The sequence below is a fragment of the Marmota monax genome, unplaced genomic scaffold (genome assembly GCF_021218885.2).
Source record: "Marmota monax isolate L192 unplaced genomic scaffold, Marmota_monax_Labrador192_F-V1.1 WCK01_AAM20220418_F8-fsc00130, whole genome shotgun sequence".
NCBI classification, from domain to species: domain Eukaryota; kingdom Metazoa; phylum Chordata; class Mammalia; order Rodentia; family Sciuridae; genus Marmota; species Marmota monax.
Genome location: NW_026693244.1, coordinates 5,310,126 through 5,328,998, shown reverse-complemented (window position 1 = coordinate 5,328,998; position 18,873 = coordinate 5,310,126). Strand labels below are relative to the sequence as shown.

The window sequence follows — 18,873 nt, the reverse complement described above, 5'->3', positions numbered from 1 at the left end:
TTTAGAAATAAAGTAGAAAATCAGTTATGAAATTTAAGGTCCAAGTCATAAACACACATTTGCTTTTAACCCAAAAATCACATGATAATAGAATGTTTGGGTTTATTGTCTTAAAACAAATTCTGGAACCCAAAGCCTGTTTTGGTCACTGCAGCAGCACAGTGGTTTACTGGGAGTGGCTGTTTCCTGCTACCACCTACAGTCTTCAGGCTGGCTCATTTAATTATTTTTGGTCTTGTTTTTCCTAAGTGGAAATAGCATATCTTGTATTAAATATAAATGTCCCCAGGGACTAGATAGGAACCAGGGCCCTGATCCCAAGGCAGCTGTGCTGAGCAAACTTCCAGCACTTGCCTTGTTCCCCATCCCTCTTTGAACCATCTACAGTGCAGATCTGGGGGGAAGGGATGTAACCATAAGAAAAATCCTAAAATGACAAGGGTCTATTTAGTAGCTTTGGAAAGGTGCCCTTACTAAGTGTTCTAAAAGAGATGGGTGGGTCTTCAGGGACCCCCTGTACTTTTCAGACTCCTAAAATCAGCCATTGGTTGTTTTCTTACCTTCCCACTGGCCTCAAGAGAGCCAAGAAACTCATACTTCCCTGTCTTCCCCCCAGTTCCACAGGTGAAGGTTGGTAGTCTAGCTTCCTTTCTAAGATACTATTTTAATTTTTGTGAGGCTTTGTAATAAAATGGTACATTTCTATAAAAAAGAAAAGAAATAGCATATTTTGTTCTTTTATTATAAAAGTAGATATTACCCCCCCAAAAGAAACAACATGCTCATGTAAAAACATATGCTCAAGAACACAGCCCTTGGGGCTGGGGTTGTGGCTCAGCAGTAGAGCACTCGCCTGGCACGTGCAAGACCCTGGGTTCAATCCTCAGCACCACATAAAATAAAAAATAAAAAACAAGTGAAATAAAGGTGTTGTGTCCAACTACAACTAAAAAATAAATATTAAAAAAAAAAATCATAGCCCCTGGGACAGGAATCCCTTGTTTCTCCTTTGCTAGCAAAGCAATAAAACTTATTTCTTTTTGTCAAAATCCTGTACTCATTATTGGATTGGCATGGGGGACAAGGGGTAAGTTTTCAGTAACAAATTGAGGACACAGATGGGACTTGAGAGCAGCTCCTACTCCAGTTTTCTTTCTAGATCTGGCACTCCAAGCAACCCCACTTCCATGAGGAGGAAGCAAGGGGGCTGGTGAATTTCTTGAGAGCAAACTTCTGGAGAGTTAGAAGATGGTTTGCTCCATCTTGGTCCACTTTGAGAAAAAGGAATCTGAACCCAGTGAAGTTGTAACACCCTTGGCCATCTGCATGATCCCTGCCCTATGTATGCCTTGTCTAGTCACCTGCCAACTGCCACCATGGACCTCTAGACTACCCTGATGCCAAATACCCTTAACTGTCCATGTCCTATCTGACAGAGAACAAGGCCTTCAGGTCACTTCCCCTAACTTTGCCCTCTCAGCAGAAAGAAGCTTGGAGATGTTGACGCACATTTTTCCTTAGAAATTGACAGTGGGGAAATGTAATAGTGGTTCACTTTATGGTTTGAATATAGCATTGCTATTCTGCTACTGCAACTTATTTTTTAAATGGACATGTTTCTTTCTCTGCCTCTCTTCCTCCCTCTCCCTAGTCTTTTGCTCCTTAATCTCAGGGAAAAAAGGATTACCTTTCTTCCCCATCCTAGGCAGAGGTATTTGTCCTTGAGCACACCCCCACCACAAGAATGAAGTAATTCAGACGTGGGGGTGGCACCAGAAGATCTAAAAAATTACTATCTCCCAAATAATAATGAATTATAACTCTGGGCAGAGAACATTTGGAATGTAGCCTGTGAATCACTGCTTTAAAAATTCCCTGTTCCCTCTGATAAGCAGAATCACAGTATCTGGGACTGGAGTCCCTGTGTTTCTCCTTCGCTAGCAAAGCAATAAAACTTCTTTCTACTTTTTCTCAAAAAATAAGTGAATAGGGTCTGGGGCTGTAGCTCAGTGGCAGAGTGCTTGCCTAGCACATGTGAGGCACTGAATTTGATCCTTAGCACCACATAAAAATGAACAAATAAAATGAAGTCATTCTGTCCATCTATAACTACAATTTTTAAAAAAATGAATAAAAAGTAAAAAAAATGCTCATTGGACAAATAATCTGGCAATTCATTACTGTATCAGGAAAACAAATTCTGTCATCACTTATCTCTCTGAATATACCACAACCCCTTGCAAATGAAGATGATGCTATCAACTCATGACACATTGAGGAAAATACTCTGAATTGTTTATCCTAATATGAAATTTCAAGTTCTAAATCTAATAGTTTAATATTTTCATTTTTCATGGGGGGAAATTAATGATTTGATCAAAAGGGAAACAAAAATTTAGGATTTCTGAGTTTTTAGTTAAATCGTCTATAATACAAGTTAGGCAAATATTTTACAGCTAGATGGCTGAAGCATGTCAAAAAACTCTTGGGGGAAGGAGAAGATGAGGTGCCAGAATCACCGGTGAGCAAGGGATTTCGAGCTATCCCTGTCCCACCTGCTCCTACTAAAACCTGGAGAAGCAGTGTTTTCATTAACCACCAAGCACACCACAACTGTTTCGGCCTGGTGTCCCAATCCTCAGAACACTGGGGCAAGAAAAGGTTTTGCACTCTGTCCATGTGTACCTAGTGACAGACTAAAACCAACAATGACACAAGTTAACCACAACATTGGCCAGAACTCTAAACTGTTACTGCAATTGTTTACAAAACTGTTTGCCCTGAGTTCTTTGGATTAACCTTTAAAAGAAACTCTGGTTTTTATCATGAAAGCTTAATTTAAGGGGAATTGCTAAAGGAAAGCCACAACACACTCACTGATCTGGGCGGGAATTTTATAATCAGTAAAACAGAATTCCTTTATACTTTTTTTTTTTTTAACTTGAAAAAACCTCTCTTGGGTAATTATTGTTAGAGGACACTGGAGGAATTCACCAGCCATTTTGTGGGGAAGTTGAAAGTGTGTTTAAGACATGGTTACAGTCAAGCAATTGCCTCCATTTCCATCTTGATCACAAAAAGACACTAAGGAAAAACACAACATAACACAACACAAAAAACTGTCTCCAGTCCTCATTGGCAAAGAATAAAATCATACCACGGAACCCAGTACCAGAAGCAACAACTCCAAACCCGGCTGGCCACGTTGATATTCAGGACATGCAAGTGGCTGTAGGAAGAGGAGAGGGACTCTACCTGATCCAGTCCTCCTCCAGCTCATCACAGGATTCTCCACCCGTTGTGTAGTCTGTCTCATAGTGATCTTGCTCTGTTCTCTTGGGCTTTCCTGCTCTTCCCTTAGTGGGAGCCCTTTTTGAAGGTGTCTCTAAGTTACCACTGCTGCTGTAGCGAGGCTGTCTGAAGTCATCCATGGGTGAAGTGAGGGGAAGCTCCTGAGCCACTTCAGGCACCCTAAAACAGAGGTCAGTGTTCAGTGGCCACTGAGTACACTACAGCTCGGCCAGTAATATCATAACCACAAAGGGCAGCAATAACAAGCACTCAGCAATACTTGCATGCAGACACAGGCATTCAAGGGTTTACATGCTCAGCACTGAGCAGATGCCTAGCTTGCCGCATTCGTTATGGCACTCTCTCAGGATCCTCTGATACACAACAGCAGTTCTAAAGGTCTGACATGGGTCGGAGGGGGGAGATTTTATTTATTTATTTTTTTAATTTTTTTATTGTTGGTTGTTCAAAACATTACAAATTTCTTGATATATCATATTTCACACTTTGATTCAAGTGGGTTATGAACTCCCATTTTTACCCCATATACAGATTGCAGAATCACATCAGTTACACATCCATTGATTTACATATTGCCATACTAGTGTCTGTTGTGTTCTGCTGCCTTTCCTATCCTCTACTATCCCCCCTCCCCTCCCCTCCCCTCCCCTCTTCTCTCTCTACCCCCTCTACTGTCATTCATTTCTCCCCCTTGTATTATTTTTCCCTTTCCCCTCACTTCCTCTTGTATGTACTTTTGTATAACCCTGAGGGTCTCCTTCCATTTCCATGCAATTTCCCTTCTCTCTCCCTTTCCCTCCCACCTCTCATCCCTATTTAATGTTAATCTTCTTCTCCTGCTCTTCATCCCTACTCTGTTCTTAGTTACTCTCCTTATATCAAAGAAGACATTTGGCATTTGTTTTTTAGGGATTGGCTAGCTTCACTTAGCATAATCTGCTCTAATGCCATCCATTTGGAGGGGGGGATTTTAAACTTCTAAGTAAAATGGATCTCAGATTTCATTTCAAGCTGATCTTAAGAGGTGTTTATCTGTCCCGTGCCAGGGACTTGCTCTATAAAAAGCTGTCAGGAAAATGATGATGATGGTGATTTTGTACAGGTTCTTCCAGTTCCATGAAATGTTACGTGGGGAAGAGGATGTAGCTTATCTGACTCTGAGATAAGCTCTTTGTAATATTAATTTTATACTACCATATAATAATTCTCTTTTTTAAGATAAAATTTTGAAAAACTAGAAATGATTTAAAATGATTTAAAACCACAAAGCTTTATATTGAAATGAATGAAAGAGTTCATTAAATATTCTTTTAAAAATTGCTATGTTAATCTTGAAGCCAGGTAGAATGAATGGAAGGATTACCATTATACTTATTATTTTTCTAATGCAATTATTTCTTCTTGCATGAGAAATCGAATTGCATATACTGTTCCTGCCACCAGCATGAAAACAAGCCTAACACAAGAATAAAATACCAAAAGCTGAGGCAAACATAAACTACTTCTAAGCAACAGAAGTATAAAGTCATCTTCCTCTTTGGTAGAAGGGCAAGAAAAAAAAAATGAAAAGATCAAAGAAAGGGGCAGAGACTTTCTCAGTATAAGTCTGGCTATCCAAACCAACTATTAAAAATGTCAAAAGAAAATTGTTTTTCTTCCTTCCTACTGCTTCCAACTTACAGAAGTCATAATTTTGAGCTTTATCTTCCAGGCTTACCATTTTCCAGGTGATTTCTCATTGTTAGCAGAGTCTGAGATTTCTAATCTCACTTAATTTCTTGCAGAACCCTAAAGCTTTGGAGAATGTGTGTGTAGTTGGGGGTGGAGGTGGTATTTATTTTTTCTTTGTAAATGTATTCAGGTATCAAGGTTTTGTATGCTATGTTAATGCTAGTCCTAGGAGAGAGAAAATGTGACTTTCTCCCTGAGTTAATGATTAACAAGTTCCCAGATACTCTGCCAAGAGTTAGCTTCTGTGCTTCTTGCTTTGGGGTAGAAGATAAAACTTTTTGAATGCAGTGGGTCTACTTGAGGGGTAGGGAACAGAGAGGGAAGAAGATAAAGGGCAAATGAAATGAAAAAAGGGAAAAAACATATAAAGCAAGTGTCTTGGCCATAATTTTATGATATTAGTTACTAATATTATAAATCTTTGACCTTGAAAGTTTTCCACCTCTCCTTTTCTTATACCCTTTAAAACACTATGCAGTAACATACCTGTTTTTAGCATGAAGGCTAAAAACAAAATACTTAGCAAGAGAAGTATATATAAATTCAGAATTATGGATGGGGTTGGGGGTATAGCTCAGTTGGTAGAGTGCTTGTCTAGCATGCACAAGGCCCTGGGTTCAATCCCTAGCACCACCACCACAAAAAAAAAAAAAAAAGAATCATAGAATAAGTATAGACTAAATAACCTTTAAACCTACTTTTAGATACAAGTCATATTAAGTCAAAATACATACAATGCAGATGAGATAACCAGCCCTGTACTTCCCAGCTACCTTCTTCACTCAGATATTCTCAACCTTACTGGATCACCAGGTCTGGAGGTTGGTTGACCCTTTTGTAGATTTGAATTAATCCTTATTCCCATACATACTCCTTCACATGCCTTTGCTGTTCTTATTTTGGCCTCTCAGTGTAGTTAGGCACTTTCTTCCACCTTTGTTTTGCAATGTCTGTGAGAACACGGACTTCATATACCCAGGAGCACTTGGCTCAGTATTGTACAGCTATTCAAGATGATTACTGAAAACAGATGCACAAGAATCCTCCTTTTCAGAAGACACACAGTATCAGTGAAGGAAAAGAAACAAACAATACATGATCAACATCAATACTACAACTCTTAGAATGATGTTCATGATATATGTGATATTTCAGAGTTGCCACCATAATTATGAAGCATATCTAAACCTTGCCCCAGCAACATGAAGGACTCAGCATGGTAAATGAGAAATCAGATGCTGTGGTTTGGATATATGGTTTGAGTGTGTCTTCCAAAGACCCATGTATTGGAGGCTTGGTCCTTATTGTGGCAATGCTATGTAATGTGGAAACTTTATGAGGGGTTAAGCCTACTGGAAAGTCTTTAGAACACCAAGAGTGATCTCACTAGAGCTAAGCTGATGCCAGTGTCATCCCCTTGACCTTTCAAAACTGTGGGCTAAATAAACCTCTTTTCTTTATAAAGGTAGCGTGCTTGAGGTATTTTGTTACAACAATGAAAAATGATTAATACACCAGAAATCTGAATTCAAATGAAACTTTCTAGTTTAATAAACATGTATGTGGGTAGGGTTAATCGACATTCAATTTTTCCCTTCTATTCAAGAGATTTAATAATTATTGTCAAAAAGAGAAACTGAGAATTATATTTAGCATTATACTTAGTAACTTCTTTCCACCCTCCCCTAAACTTCACAATTAGAAATAGTAGCAAGAGCATACAGAACCACATTTCTAGAGTGAAGACCACAATGTAGGTGCTGAATTAAATCAGCAAATAAAAAAACACATTTTCAACTTAGAAGAGGAAAAGGATCTCATCCTCCCCATCCAAATCTTCCAAGTCATATTTAGGTCTCTACCAATAAAGCAAAGATCATTGTAATACAAAAGAAAGATCAGTGTCTGGTTTTTATGTGTACTGTTGGATATTTTTGAAGGAAGGTGGCACAAAAAAATTAATTTTCAATATATGCTAATACTCATTTGTAGACCCATTCTATCAAAGTAAGGGAGATTCAACTTACGGTGGTGTTGACTTATAGGAAGACTCTGGATATGACCGCTTGCCATTCACTTTGTCATTGGAAGAGTACACCATGGAACTATCGACTCTCTCCACATAGTCAGATGGGGGTGGAGGTATGTCTTGTGTGCCTGCAGACACGTTTTTAACCTAAAAAACAGCCACAAGAAATATAGTTATTACTATACCCTGTAATTTAAAGGGGAAACAAAATTATCATATACGTAAAATTTCTAATATTTATTTGGGTCATTAAAAACTTGTAAGGATTGCTGTTTTGTTATCAGCATTAACAATCAATTCAGTATTTTTCATAAACACATAAAGTGCAATTGTTAGTTTAAATAAGACCTGAATGCATTATGAAGTAAGAAAAATCCTGCCTGATTTTTATCTGGATATAATTAGGTAGAATAATTATCCATGGTCATTGTTCCACCTCACCCCACCTCCACATTAGGAAAACCAAGCTTGTCTATCAAGGCTAGTTCTGAGTCAGGGCAAGGAAAATCTGCATTTCTGACAAGTTCTCTGGGTAATCCTGTTGCTGCAGTCTGAACACTGCACTTGGAAAATCACTGATCTAGGACAAAGGACACCAGCTCTTAATCCATTCATCCCTAAACATGGAATGTTAAAACACAGAAGAAATTAAGCAACTCAAAATTATTTCCGAGACAGTTCTTTGAAGAAGAGATTTGTGTGGGCATGGTGGCACACACCTGTGATGCCAGTGATTCTGGAGGAAGTTGATGATTAAATGACATGACAGGGTGCCTCAGGGGTATCTCATTTACCACAATGCCTTCTGAACACAGCGCAGACTCCTAATGCTAGATTCTAGAATTAAGGCCATTGAGCCCAATCAAAGAATTTGCTTAACAACTTTCAGGAAACAGCAGGTGTATAATTTAATTATTTTGCTATTATAAACCTTTGCAATTAGGTTCAGCTTCAATGCAGTGTATTTCTCTGCAAAACACACACACACACGCACACACACACACACACACACTCACACACTTCTTGGGCTTTCCACTCTTCAAAGCATTAAAACAAGGGTAAGTACCTCTCATATCATTGCAACATCACACACCCAAAGATGTTATCCACTCCTCAAAGTACACAGAGGTTTTCTAGACTATTTAATACTCAGAGTCAGAAAGGAATGGGATCATTTCCCTCTGAAAGTGGAATTTGGCAGTAAATGCCAAACCAGTGGGTGGGTTTCCAAGGAGTGTACTCAGATCCCACCACAGGGGGGACCAGATGGGAACCATTCCTGGCTCCCACTGAATTCCTTTTAACAGAACACAACACCAAGCTCCACAGGCAAATGTTCCAAGCCAAAGGCCCATTCTTAATTCAAGTCTTCACAACTTAAAGAGACTTCCTTTTCTTAAAAATCCATTTTCCACTTCAGGTCCTGGCTTCCCCTCTAGCGGCAACTTTTAAGAGAATGGGCAGGCAGGGGTCCTTTTAGAGACTTCTTAGCATCAGGGCTGCCCTTCCCCCTTTCTTTGCCAGCTCTGCATTCACTGGGCTTTAAGACTTGGCTCAAGTGCCAACACCTCCTATAAGCCTTCAAATCAAGTTCCTGCTGGGTGAGGCACTAACCTGTCCAATCTCCCCACACCTGTGCCTACAAACCTCCCACCAGAGCAAGTGCCAAACAATCGCTTGCTCATAGCAATAGCTTGTTCACTTATCTGTAACTTTAGTAAACAATGGAGTGTTCTTAGCCACCACTGTGACTGCTTACAATACTAAACTGACAGGTCATTTACTAGGCACAACTTTACAGGTATTACTCCTTTTTCAGAAATGAGGAAGTTCTGGCTCAGGGAGATGGACAACTTTCCCAAGAACCTAGACCTAGTAAAATTGGTCATATGGCCAGTCTCCTACTTCCCTCTTCGAGTCTCCAAAGCTCTGCACAATGCCTGGGCTGTGCAGAGATCTGTGTCTACCTTGTGTATACCTAAGCATCTTATCTACAGCCACTCTGAACTGACCTTTATTTATGCCACTGTCAGCAGAACTAGACTAATGTGACCACCAGCTCCACCCTCCAACATAGATCTCTTAGTCACACCTTTTTAATACATGTGCATAAAGTTTAAAGGCAGTGCTTGCTTCAGTAGCACATATACTAAAATTGGAAAAATACAGAGAAGGTTATTAGCATGGCTCCTGTACAAGGATGACTCCCAAACTCATGAAATTCCAAACTTTAAAAAATCCTCACCCAGCTATGATCCTAGATTCAAAGAAATAATCAGCAGCCTTTCTTCTCAAAAGGAGCTTAAGAATGATACAGAGGCAAAATGTATTTATAAGAACAGGAGGAAGATAAATGTTTTTCCTTTTTAATGCTTTACTCCCCAAACTAAAATATTACTTTTCCTCTCTCCCACTTCATGGTCTGAATGCAAAGTGAATATAAACCTAATACTATTGCTTTTGGAGGACAGTAGAAGCAAATGGGGAGGCCAATGCAGAGTGATTAGGTATTAGTAATTTATGGAAGGAGTCCCAGCCTGTATTTCCTATAAGAGATAAGGCATTCCTGAGTTTCATTGTTATTATTGACAGGATCCCCAGCTGACAAAATGGTGGTTCTTTAAAGGAAAAAAAAAAAAAGAAGAAGAAGAAAAAAGAATTACCATTTTAATTGTCCCAGTAACACTCCCATTCCCCATCTAGGATAGAACACAGGATTTCGAACATTCTAGGCAAACATTACAACTGAGTCACATCTCCAGTCCTTGCAGTAAATCCTTAAAGATTTAGAACCTGAGAAAAATAACTAGGCTTCATTCTGCACAGTAAATGATGAACATTTTCCATTAAGTAACTTATATAGCCTTAAGAAATTAAGGCAGAAGGATGAAAATTAAATTTGAAAAGGTTGTCTTAAACTGAGCATGAAGGGTGAATTAAAGTTTGAGTCAGTTCTCCCCAAAGCCAAATGATGAACTTTCTGCTCTGAAGCAGGGGGAGCCACAGGCTGACCTCAGCCTCCTATAGAAGAGCCTTCAAGCCTGGAAGAGACTCCAGTGCTGAAGGCTTCCACAGGCGTGTGGAAATCCACTCGGCAGAACCCAGCTAGCCCCTCTGCTGGGATCTGCTTCAGGAGTTCCTGGCACCACTCTCCCCACTCCACATTTAAACTTTACAAAGGCAGCAGAAAGACAGATATGCTGGGACTGTGGGAGTGGAAGAGTGGGGGAGAATACATCAAGCCAACCAAAGAATGCCTCAGACTCACTCGAGAGTAAATTCAAAAAAGGACAAGCACTCAAGCTGGCCATGTTTGAGGAGTATTAACCACTAATTTAAGGGGAAGATTTACTAAGACTCATATTCCAACCAAAAAAGAACTAAGCACCTCTGAAATGTCAAAATTAGAAGAATATGTTTTCAGAATATCTACATATGAGGTAATTATAATAAGGGCAATTGTCACTCAAAATTTAATTACACTTATTAAGAGGGTTCTGATTTTGTCATGTGTGGGGAAAAAAGTCTTTGTAACAACATCTAATACTACTCTAACCTCCTTGGAGAGTTACTGAAAACATGTAAATCCCAGTAGGCTGCCAAAGGAAAACAAAGAGGACAGCTCTGCTTTAGAGAGCTCGATGCTCTCCAGACACCTACCAGTCTTCTGCCTTCCTCACAGGACCCAAGAGGAAGCTATAGAATCACAGGTGACCCCCTTCCCCCACCTGACTCTTTGAATTCAGAAGAGGATGTAAAAAGGTCAAGAAAGTTTTAGGTCACTTTGAAAAAAAGACTTTCTCTAGCAAAACAAAGTTTGGAAGAAACACTCACCCCTATTGAAATTAACTTCCTGTCACTTGGAATTAGTAAAAGCAAAAAGCTGCCATTAGCCCAGGCTGGTGGTGCATGCCTGTGATCCTGGTAATTTGGGAGGCTGAGACAGGAGGATCTCAAGTTCAAAGCCAGCCTCAGCAATTAAGTGAGGCCCTAAGCAACTTAGCCAGACTTTGTCTCAAAATAAAAAATAAAAAGAGCTGGGGATTAGCTCAATGGTTAAGCACCCCTAGGTTCAATCACTAGTAGCAAAATAAATAAAGAGTCTGGCTAGAGGTACACTCAGCTGGTCTGGTAATGTGACGAACCATCCACTTCTAAGAAGTAAAGGAAAGTTTCTCTGTTGAGTAGCTACCATGTGCCAGGCAAAGGCTAATTTGTTTATTCATCACAATTGCCCAGTGAGATAGGATTATCAGTATTTTCTGATGGGAAATAGAGCCACTAAGGTTAAATTAACTTGAAGGTCACAGAGAAGGTGATATGGTAGAGAGGAATTTTAACCCTGGTCTCTCCAACTCCAAAGCCCAGCTCTTTCTGGCAAAATGAACTTCCACTTCAGAATTAACTCATGGCACAAGGAAGCCCCTGTAGCTAGGTTTTTTACTTTCTGTAACAAAGAGTATTATTATTATTATTTGCCTTAAATTCCTTGCTGTACCCTGAGAAACCCCTATTTATCTAATTATGTGAAAGCAGCTGTCCACACACAGTTGCTATGAATAGGGTAGATGCTTTGTCATCAGGTGCCTTTGTTGGGTTCAGGGTACAGGAAGACTACCCTCAGGAGGTTAACAGAAAGGCTTTCCTGCCTGCTAAGTGGAGAAATACCTTGGGCAGATGGAAGAAAAGGTTAATCTCAAAGTATCATCTCCAGTTTTACAACCAGCCCATCCCACTTCCATCAGCCACAGGCCCTTGTACTACAAGGGCTCAATGCAAGTCATCCAACTTGTTTTTCCTGTTTTCTGGTGCTTTACACCTGCAGATGCGCACCCCCAACAAAAGCCTCAAAATTGTATGGGGAAAATTCTCTTAGTCTCTTTTTCCACCTTTGGCCACTAGAAAGCAAATGCTCCCACATGTACTAGTGTCACAAATGAAAAGATCATGGACCATGTTTGAGCAAGTCTGATTAAGTTAGTTTGCTCAGATGACAGTGAGGACTTCGAAGCATGCTGCCCCCAACTGCATGCTGGCCAAAGAAAAAGTAATATATGTAAAGCCACGATGAATTCTGAAGAGTCGATAGGGTTTTAGAGCTTGGGAAATAAGTGAGGTGGAGAAACCTTATACTCACAGAACAAACCTCAATTATCTTATTCGAGGCCCCTTGCTACAGACATGGAAATCCTGGAGAAGAATGTACTCTAGTTTAATACACTTGTGCCTCATGCCACACCTCAACAGGTATGCAGAAAGCCATGAAGTCCTTAGAGCCCAAGCAGATATCACTTGCAGTTCCAAACCCCCTTTAGTTTACTCCAGTCTGGTATACAAAGTATACCATCATGTAAAAAGGCTTCGTGCATACAACAACTCATGCAATGCAAGAGTGCAGCTGGACTCCAGGAACAGTGGTTTTAAAGAATGTGCTCCCTAGACCAGCAACAGCAACATCACCTGCTCAGTCAGACCCACTCCAGCCCAACAAAACAAAGACTCCCCATCAAGCTCTGTAACAAGCTCTTCAGGGGGATTCTAATGTTGGCAAAGTTTTCAGAGCCACAGATACAGACACAATTCTTCTCCATCTGGCAAACAAGTGGTCTGTGTTTAGATCATTGTACCTATACACACAGTTAAGCTTAGAAATGCTACCTCTTGGTACTGGAAATTCCTGCTTTCAGAAAGCTCCAGCCCAAGCTCATTCTCCTTCAATAAACTCTAAACTGGCTCCCAGGAAACCCTGAACTGCTCTTGCATCTCTCTCCATTCATAGTGGTGCTGGAACAGTCAGGGCCTACTATAATCCACCTGGGTGGTTTTGAAAGTGAACAGGAGGCTTCCACTCTGGTCCATTTTGTTTATTGGAGGCCACAGATAACAATGTAATCTTGCCTATATATTAAAGAATGCCTGTACAAGTTGAAAAACATCTATTGGTGGAATGTGATGGACATTATTATCCAATGTACATGTATGAAGACACAAATTGGTGTGAATATACTTTGGATGCAACCAGATATGAAAAATTGTGCTCTATATGTGTAATAAGAATTGTAATGCATTCCATTGTCATATATAAATAAAACAAAATTAATTTTTAAAAAAAGAAAGAAAAATATCTATACAAGTTTCATTAGAAGTCTGATGCGAATTACCCAAACCACCCTGTAGCTGGACCATTAACATCTCTCTCCCTGTGTGCATCTATATGCAGGGGGAGATAACATGCACAACCTGCCTATACCTTTGAGGAAAACACTTATTCTTAATGTAAGCTTGTAGCCAAATGGGTAAGAGTAAGTTAAACTCCAACCAATGTTATATGTATGTAGTTACATTTTGGAAACTTTTACCCAAGCTCACTTATTCAAGTTCATCACTGCAAATACCAACAATTACTATTATAGCTAAAATTTATTGACTGTGAATATATTATGTGCTGGCCCTGTTTTTTACTTGCATATTCATGGATGGAACATTTATTTTTCCCATTTTCAGGAAAGTAATCTATTAAATGAACAGCCAAAACTGCCCTGGAGTAAAGTAAAACCTTCATCAGAAGTCAAAGAAACCAAAAGCTATCCTATGTAGGCTGACCACAAATGACAAGATCCAAGTTGCTTAGCAGAGATCCTGTCCCATCTGTACACTTGTGATTTTTGTTTTACTTTTAGCTTTTCTGCCAAAAATATTAAGTTGTGAAGCTCAAACCCAAGTTAACCTGATGTCCTACACTGGAAAAGGCAGTGAGTAAACAGAGTCTAAACTCATCTGTCACCACTGGCTAGCTGTTATCTTACTATTGTAGTGAGTCTACTCAGATCTCCAGCTTCCTTTGTGTGAGTTCAGAGAGGCAAATCAGATGACCTCACCCCAATCTCACTCTTAGATCCTCTTTTTTTTGGTGTGTGTGTTGCTGAGGATGGAACCCAGTGCCTCACACATGCTAGGCAAGCACTGTACCACTGAGCTACAGCCCCAGCCCTCAGATCCTTTCTTTCACTTTACTGCAACTAAATTAGGCACACCTAAAACTGAAGCTCTTAACTTTCAATTATGACTTCACCAGAATACTGTAGGTATCAATAAAACTAATCTCAAGCACATAAGTTTTATAATCAGTCCTTAATATTGACTGTAGAGATATGTTTTTCCAAAGCCAGGCGCCAGTTTCTGTATATTTAAGCTCTAAAAATGCAGATGTGGTAAAGGAATTTGAACAGAAAGATTAATATGAATTATTCAGGGCTGAGGTTGTGGTCAGTGGTAGAATGCTTGCCTAGCACATGTGAGGCACTGGATTTGATCCTCAATACCACATAAAAATAAATAAAATAAAGGTATACATACATGGAATATGATATATATATACACACACACACATATACATATACACATATATACATATACATACACACACACACACACATATATGTATGAATTACTCATCTCCATGGACTCAGAGGTGTTAGTCCCTCCCAACTCAGTTCTGGCACCCATAGTTGAACAGTCCCACATCTGGTATTCTCAACTGCTTAGACCATAGTCCCTTGACCTTATAAGAAACCCAGCTCAAGCAGACAGAAAGGGATTTTTTATTTATTTATTTATTTGTCTGTTTATTTATTTATTTATTCCCCTGAGACAGGGCCTCACTAAGTTGCTTAGGGTCTCACTACATTATTGATTGTGGCTTTGAACTTGTGATCCTCCTGCCTTAGCCTCCAGAGACACTGGGATTACAGGAGTGTGCCATTGTGCCTGGCTCAGAAACTCATTTTATTATTTTTTAATACCTTTATTTGTTTATTTTTATATGGTGGCAGGGATTGAACCCAGTGCCTCACACATGCTAGGCAAGTGCTCTACCACTGAGCCACAACCCTGGCCCCTCAGAAACTCATTTTTAACTGTTCAATTTGCACTTTGAATGTAAACTTGGTCAGATGACCAGATTATCAAAAACAAGGGACAACTGCAGTCAATTCATGCAACATATTTATAGTACATGAGGTTTACACAGCACCTTTTTCTAGAAGTCATTTCCTCATTCCATACAGTTAACTTTGGGAAGACCATAGGCCAGGCTATGTGAGGGGAACCCTGGCCACAGTGGATCAGTGTAAGGATGGTCACCAGATCCACATGACTCTGACCCACATGATTCAGGGTCCCTTCCCAGGCCAGTGTCAGATGAAGCACCAATATGAAAACTCTAGAGTGCTAATTGGCTACTTCCTGCTTGTGTTCCCTGAGAGAAAATAAAGACTACCCAGGCAGAAAGAAAGTCAAGGTGAGAAAGCAAATCCCAAGGTCCTTTAAGTCCTTGATTCTAGTTATTCCTGAAACAGTCACCATCCCTGTCTTCTAAGGCTAAGTTGTTTCAACTCTTTCTAGGATTTCAAAATCTTGCACATAAATTCCTCTTTTTCACCTAAGTAAATTCAAGTTATATTTCTGCCACCTGTAATTAGAAGAATGTCTATTTATTTATTTATGGTACCAGGGATTGAACCCATAGGTACTTAACCATAGAACCACATCCCCAGTCCTTTTTAATATTTTATTTAGAGATGGGGTCTCACTGAGTTGCTTAGGGCCTAGATAAGTTGCTAAGGCTGGCTGTGAACTCACAATCCTCCTGCCTCAGCCTCCTTAGCCACTGTACCTGGCAAGAATGTCCATTAAAGCGACATCAAAATTCTTTTTGTAAGGTCAGCTATTTTCCTTTCAGTATCCCCGTCAGACAGACAGGATAATTTCACTGTTTGTATCCATTTTCTCAGACGCAGCTCACATTAGTCTTGAGAGGCAGACAGAATAACACTGGCTAATATAATGGATAAGGAAACTGAGATCCATAGAGTTTAATCAGCTTGCAACAAGTACCGGCATCAGTGCTATTGCCCCTATATTAGGCACTCTCTCCAAACAAACTTCCTTGACATATTTTTTGGTTAAAAATATCACAAATGAGTTGGTAGTGTAGCTCAGTACTAGAGCCTTGCCTAACACATGTGAGGCCCTAAATTTAATCCCCAACACTCCAAAAAAAAAAAAAAAAAGTACATCCATTAGAAGTAAAAAAGACAGCGTTATCCACCAAGAATGGAAAAAAGGGGGAGTATTAACAATCCCATTAGGCTATTTAAGAACTAATAGCTACAAATGAAGGCTATTCTTTGCCTACATGATGCACAAATCAGGCAAAGCTTAGTTTCTGGCCTGGTAACAAAACAACCTAGGCAATTATGAGCACGTTCACTCAGTGTAAAGGGTTTGTACTTTTTTTTTTTTTTTTTAAATGGGATCTTGCCCAGGCTGGCCTCTGCATCCTGCATTCAAGAGATCCTCCTTCCCTAGCTTCTAGAGTAGCATGAACTACAAGGGGCACACTGTGCCTGCCCCCAGGGTTCTGCTGTTATAAACACCTCCATGATACAATTAAGACAATGGTAACTCAGGAGGCTGAGGCAGGAGAATCACAAGTTCAAAGCCAGCCTCCGCATTTTAGCAAGGCCCTAAGCAACTTAGCAAAACACTGTCTCAAAAAATTAAAAAAGGACTGAGGATGTGGCTCAGTAGTTAAATCCCCTAGGTTCAATTCCCAGTACCAAAAAGAAAAAAATTTATTTATTTAATTAGCAATGCTGAGGATTAAACAGAGAACCCTCCTCATAATAGGCAAGCAACGTGCCTGGCAATGCAGTTTTTAGTAATCACAAAGTTCATCAACAGGAGAATGGATAAACTGTCATGGAATGTTACAAAATAGAGATCAGACAATGGTGACGCCAGGTAGACCCCAGCTACCTCCAACAACACATTCTAGAGATGAAGAAGCTGAGGCAGAGACATGAAAAACCTTGTCAAGTCTCCCAAAAGTAACTGGCAAGGTAGATAATAACCCAGGCAATTTGGCTCTAGTCTAGAGCCCCTCTGCTCTACTGTACTGAATTTGTATATGTGATTAGACACCTAGAGTCAGAGGTAGGGGGAAGCAACCATCCAACATCAATTAGAACCTTCTTTCAGAATGACTGAATTGGTAGAACAAGGTCTCAGAACGTATTAAGTCAACAATTTTACAAGAAAAGAAACAATCTAGAAGGATACAAATCTATCTATTAAGAAAGGCCCCAGCAGAAAACTGAAAAAGAGGGAGAACACTTTTCATTTTTTCCCTCATTTTTTCTTATATTATTTGCATTATGTCATAATAAATTAGTATTGCTTTTATACTAACAACTTCTTACAAACCACCACAACAAAAGCCATTAGTCAATATAGCTGAAACTGAAAAAACCTACTAAGCAACAACATGGGTTGGCCAAATACATGTCTACAATAGAATGCTACTAGCAAACACGCAGGAACATAAATTTCACATCCTCAGGCCAAGTATACAGAATTTTGATCATATAATGGAGTATAAGAAAAAATTCTATTCCCTCTAGTTACCATTCTGGTATATTTTCTTTCTCTTTTCTTTTTTTTTTGGGAGGCGGGGGTACGGGGGTGGGGTGCAGTGGGAGGCCATCCTGGGGATTGAATCACACATGCTGGGCAAGCACTCTACCAATGAGTTACATCCCTAGTCCCTTATTTATAATTTTATTCTGTGTATTTTAGGGGCTAGGATGTGGCTTAGTGGTAAAGTACTTGCCTCGTATGTATGAAGCCCTGGGTTCAATCCCCAGCAACAAAAACAAAACAAAAAAACCCTCCATACTTACAATCATATTTATTGGAATTGGGGATCGAACCCAGGTCTTCACACATGCTTAGCCAGAGCTCTACAACTGAACTACACCTCCAGCCCCTAAAGCACATTTTTTTAAATCTGGGGAAAATAAATAGATCTGGGGTTTAAGGACATAACAAAAAATAAAGATTCATAATTTTAAAAGAACCTTAGAAGATTTAAAAGACAACTGAATTGGTAGGCATTTATGAGTGCCTATAAAAGACCAGGTTAACAAACAGTGTGCAAACATGGCCTGTTTATACAAAAACAAAGTACCCAAAAAGGGGAGTGGGGGAAAACAACTAATAATCCCTGCAGAGAAACCATTGTGTTATGCACACTGGGGCAGGAAATAAGGAAATTCCAAGTTTTCTCAGATATTACAAAAGGGCTAAATCCTGTTTAAAACTCTGAAATCTCAGCTTTTGACATGTCTTTGCTGGGGAAGGAGAGGTGATCTTAAAGCCATTAAAAGTCCAGGAAGAAAGGCAATATTTAATATGGTAGTACATTTCTGGACCTATCCCAACTTGTAAGGAGAGAGTAAACGAACACTGAGAAGCTCCTTGTTACTTTAGCTTTTCTTTTTGTTTTGGTATTGGGGACTAAACTTTACCACTGAGTTAAATTTTTGGGGGTGGTGCTGGGGATTGAACCCAGGGCCTTGTGCATGCAAAGCTAGCACTCCACCAGCTGAGCTATATCCCCAGCCCAAGTTAAATCCTTTTTATTTTGAGAGAGGGCCTTGCTAAATTGCTAAAGCTGGCTTCAAACTTGCAATCCTCTGCCTCAGCCTCCCTAGTCACTGGGATTACAGGTGTGCACTGCTGTGCCCAGCTCTCCATTAATTCTTTCTTCTCCCTCAACAATCAACCATGATTAACTATGTGCAGAGTCTCTTGCCTTAGCATTCTACTATTTGTGTGTGTGTGTGCATGGTGTAAGGTGGGTGGGGTATTCTGGGAACTGTACTCGGGACCTCACACATGCCTAGAACCAAAGTTTTACTCTGTACACAGCATAAGAGGTTAATTCTAGATTTTTTTGT

General features: G+C 39.8%; 1 protein-coding gene and 1 non-coding gene across 7 annotated transcripts in view; one reads left to right on the top strand and one right to left on the bottom strand.

Annotated features, from left to right (window-relative positions):
* Window positions 1-18,873, bottom strand: part of Ocln (occludin) — a 50,853-nt gene that overhangs the window by 10,031 nt on the left and 21,949 nt on the right. For all 6 annotated transcript variants that reach the window (XM_046456120.2, XM_046456121.2, XM_046456123.2 and 3 more), the window contains exons 5-6: window positions 7,071-7,219; window positions 3,256-3,471 (exon numbers count right to left, since the gene is read on the bottom strand). In XM_046456120.2, the coding sequence (XP_046312076.1) occupies window positions 3,256-3,471; window positions 7,071-7,219 (365 nt within the window). The remainder of the gene's footprint in view (window positions 1-3,255; window positions 3,472-7,070; window positions 7,220-18,873) is intronic.
* LOC124100638 (U6 spliceosomal RNA) lies at window positions 9,198-9,307 on the top strand. The gene has a single exon (XR_006854365.1). It is a non-coding gene; the product is annotated as a U6 spliceosomal RNA (small nuclear RNA).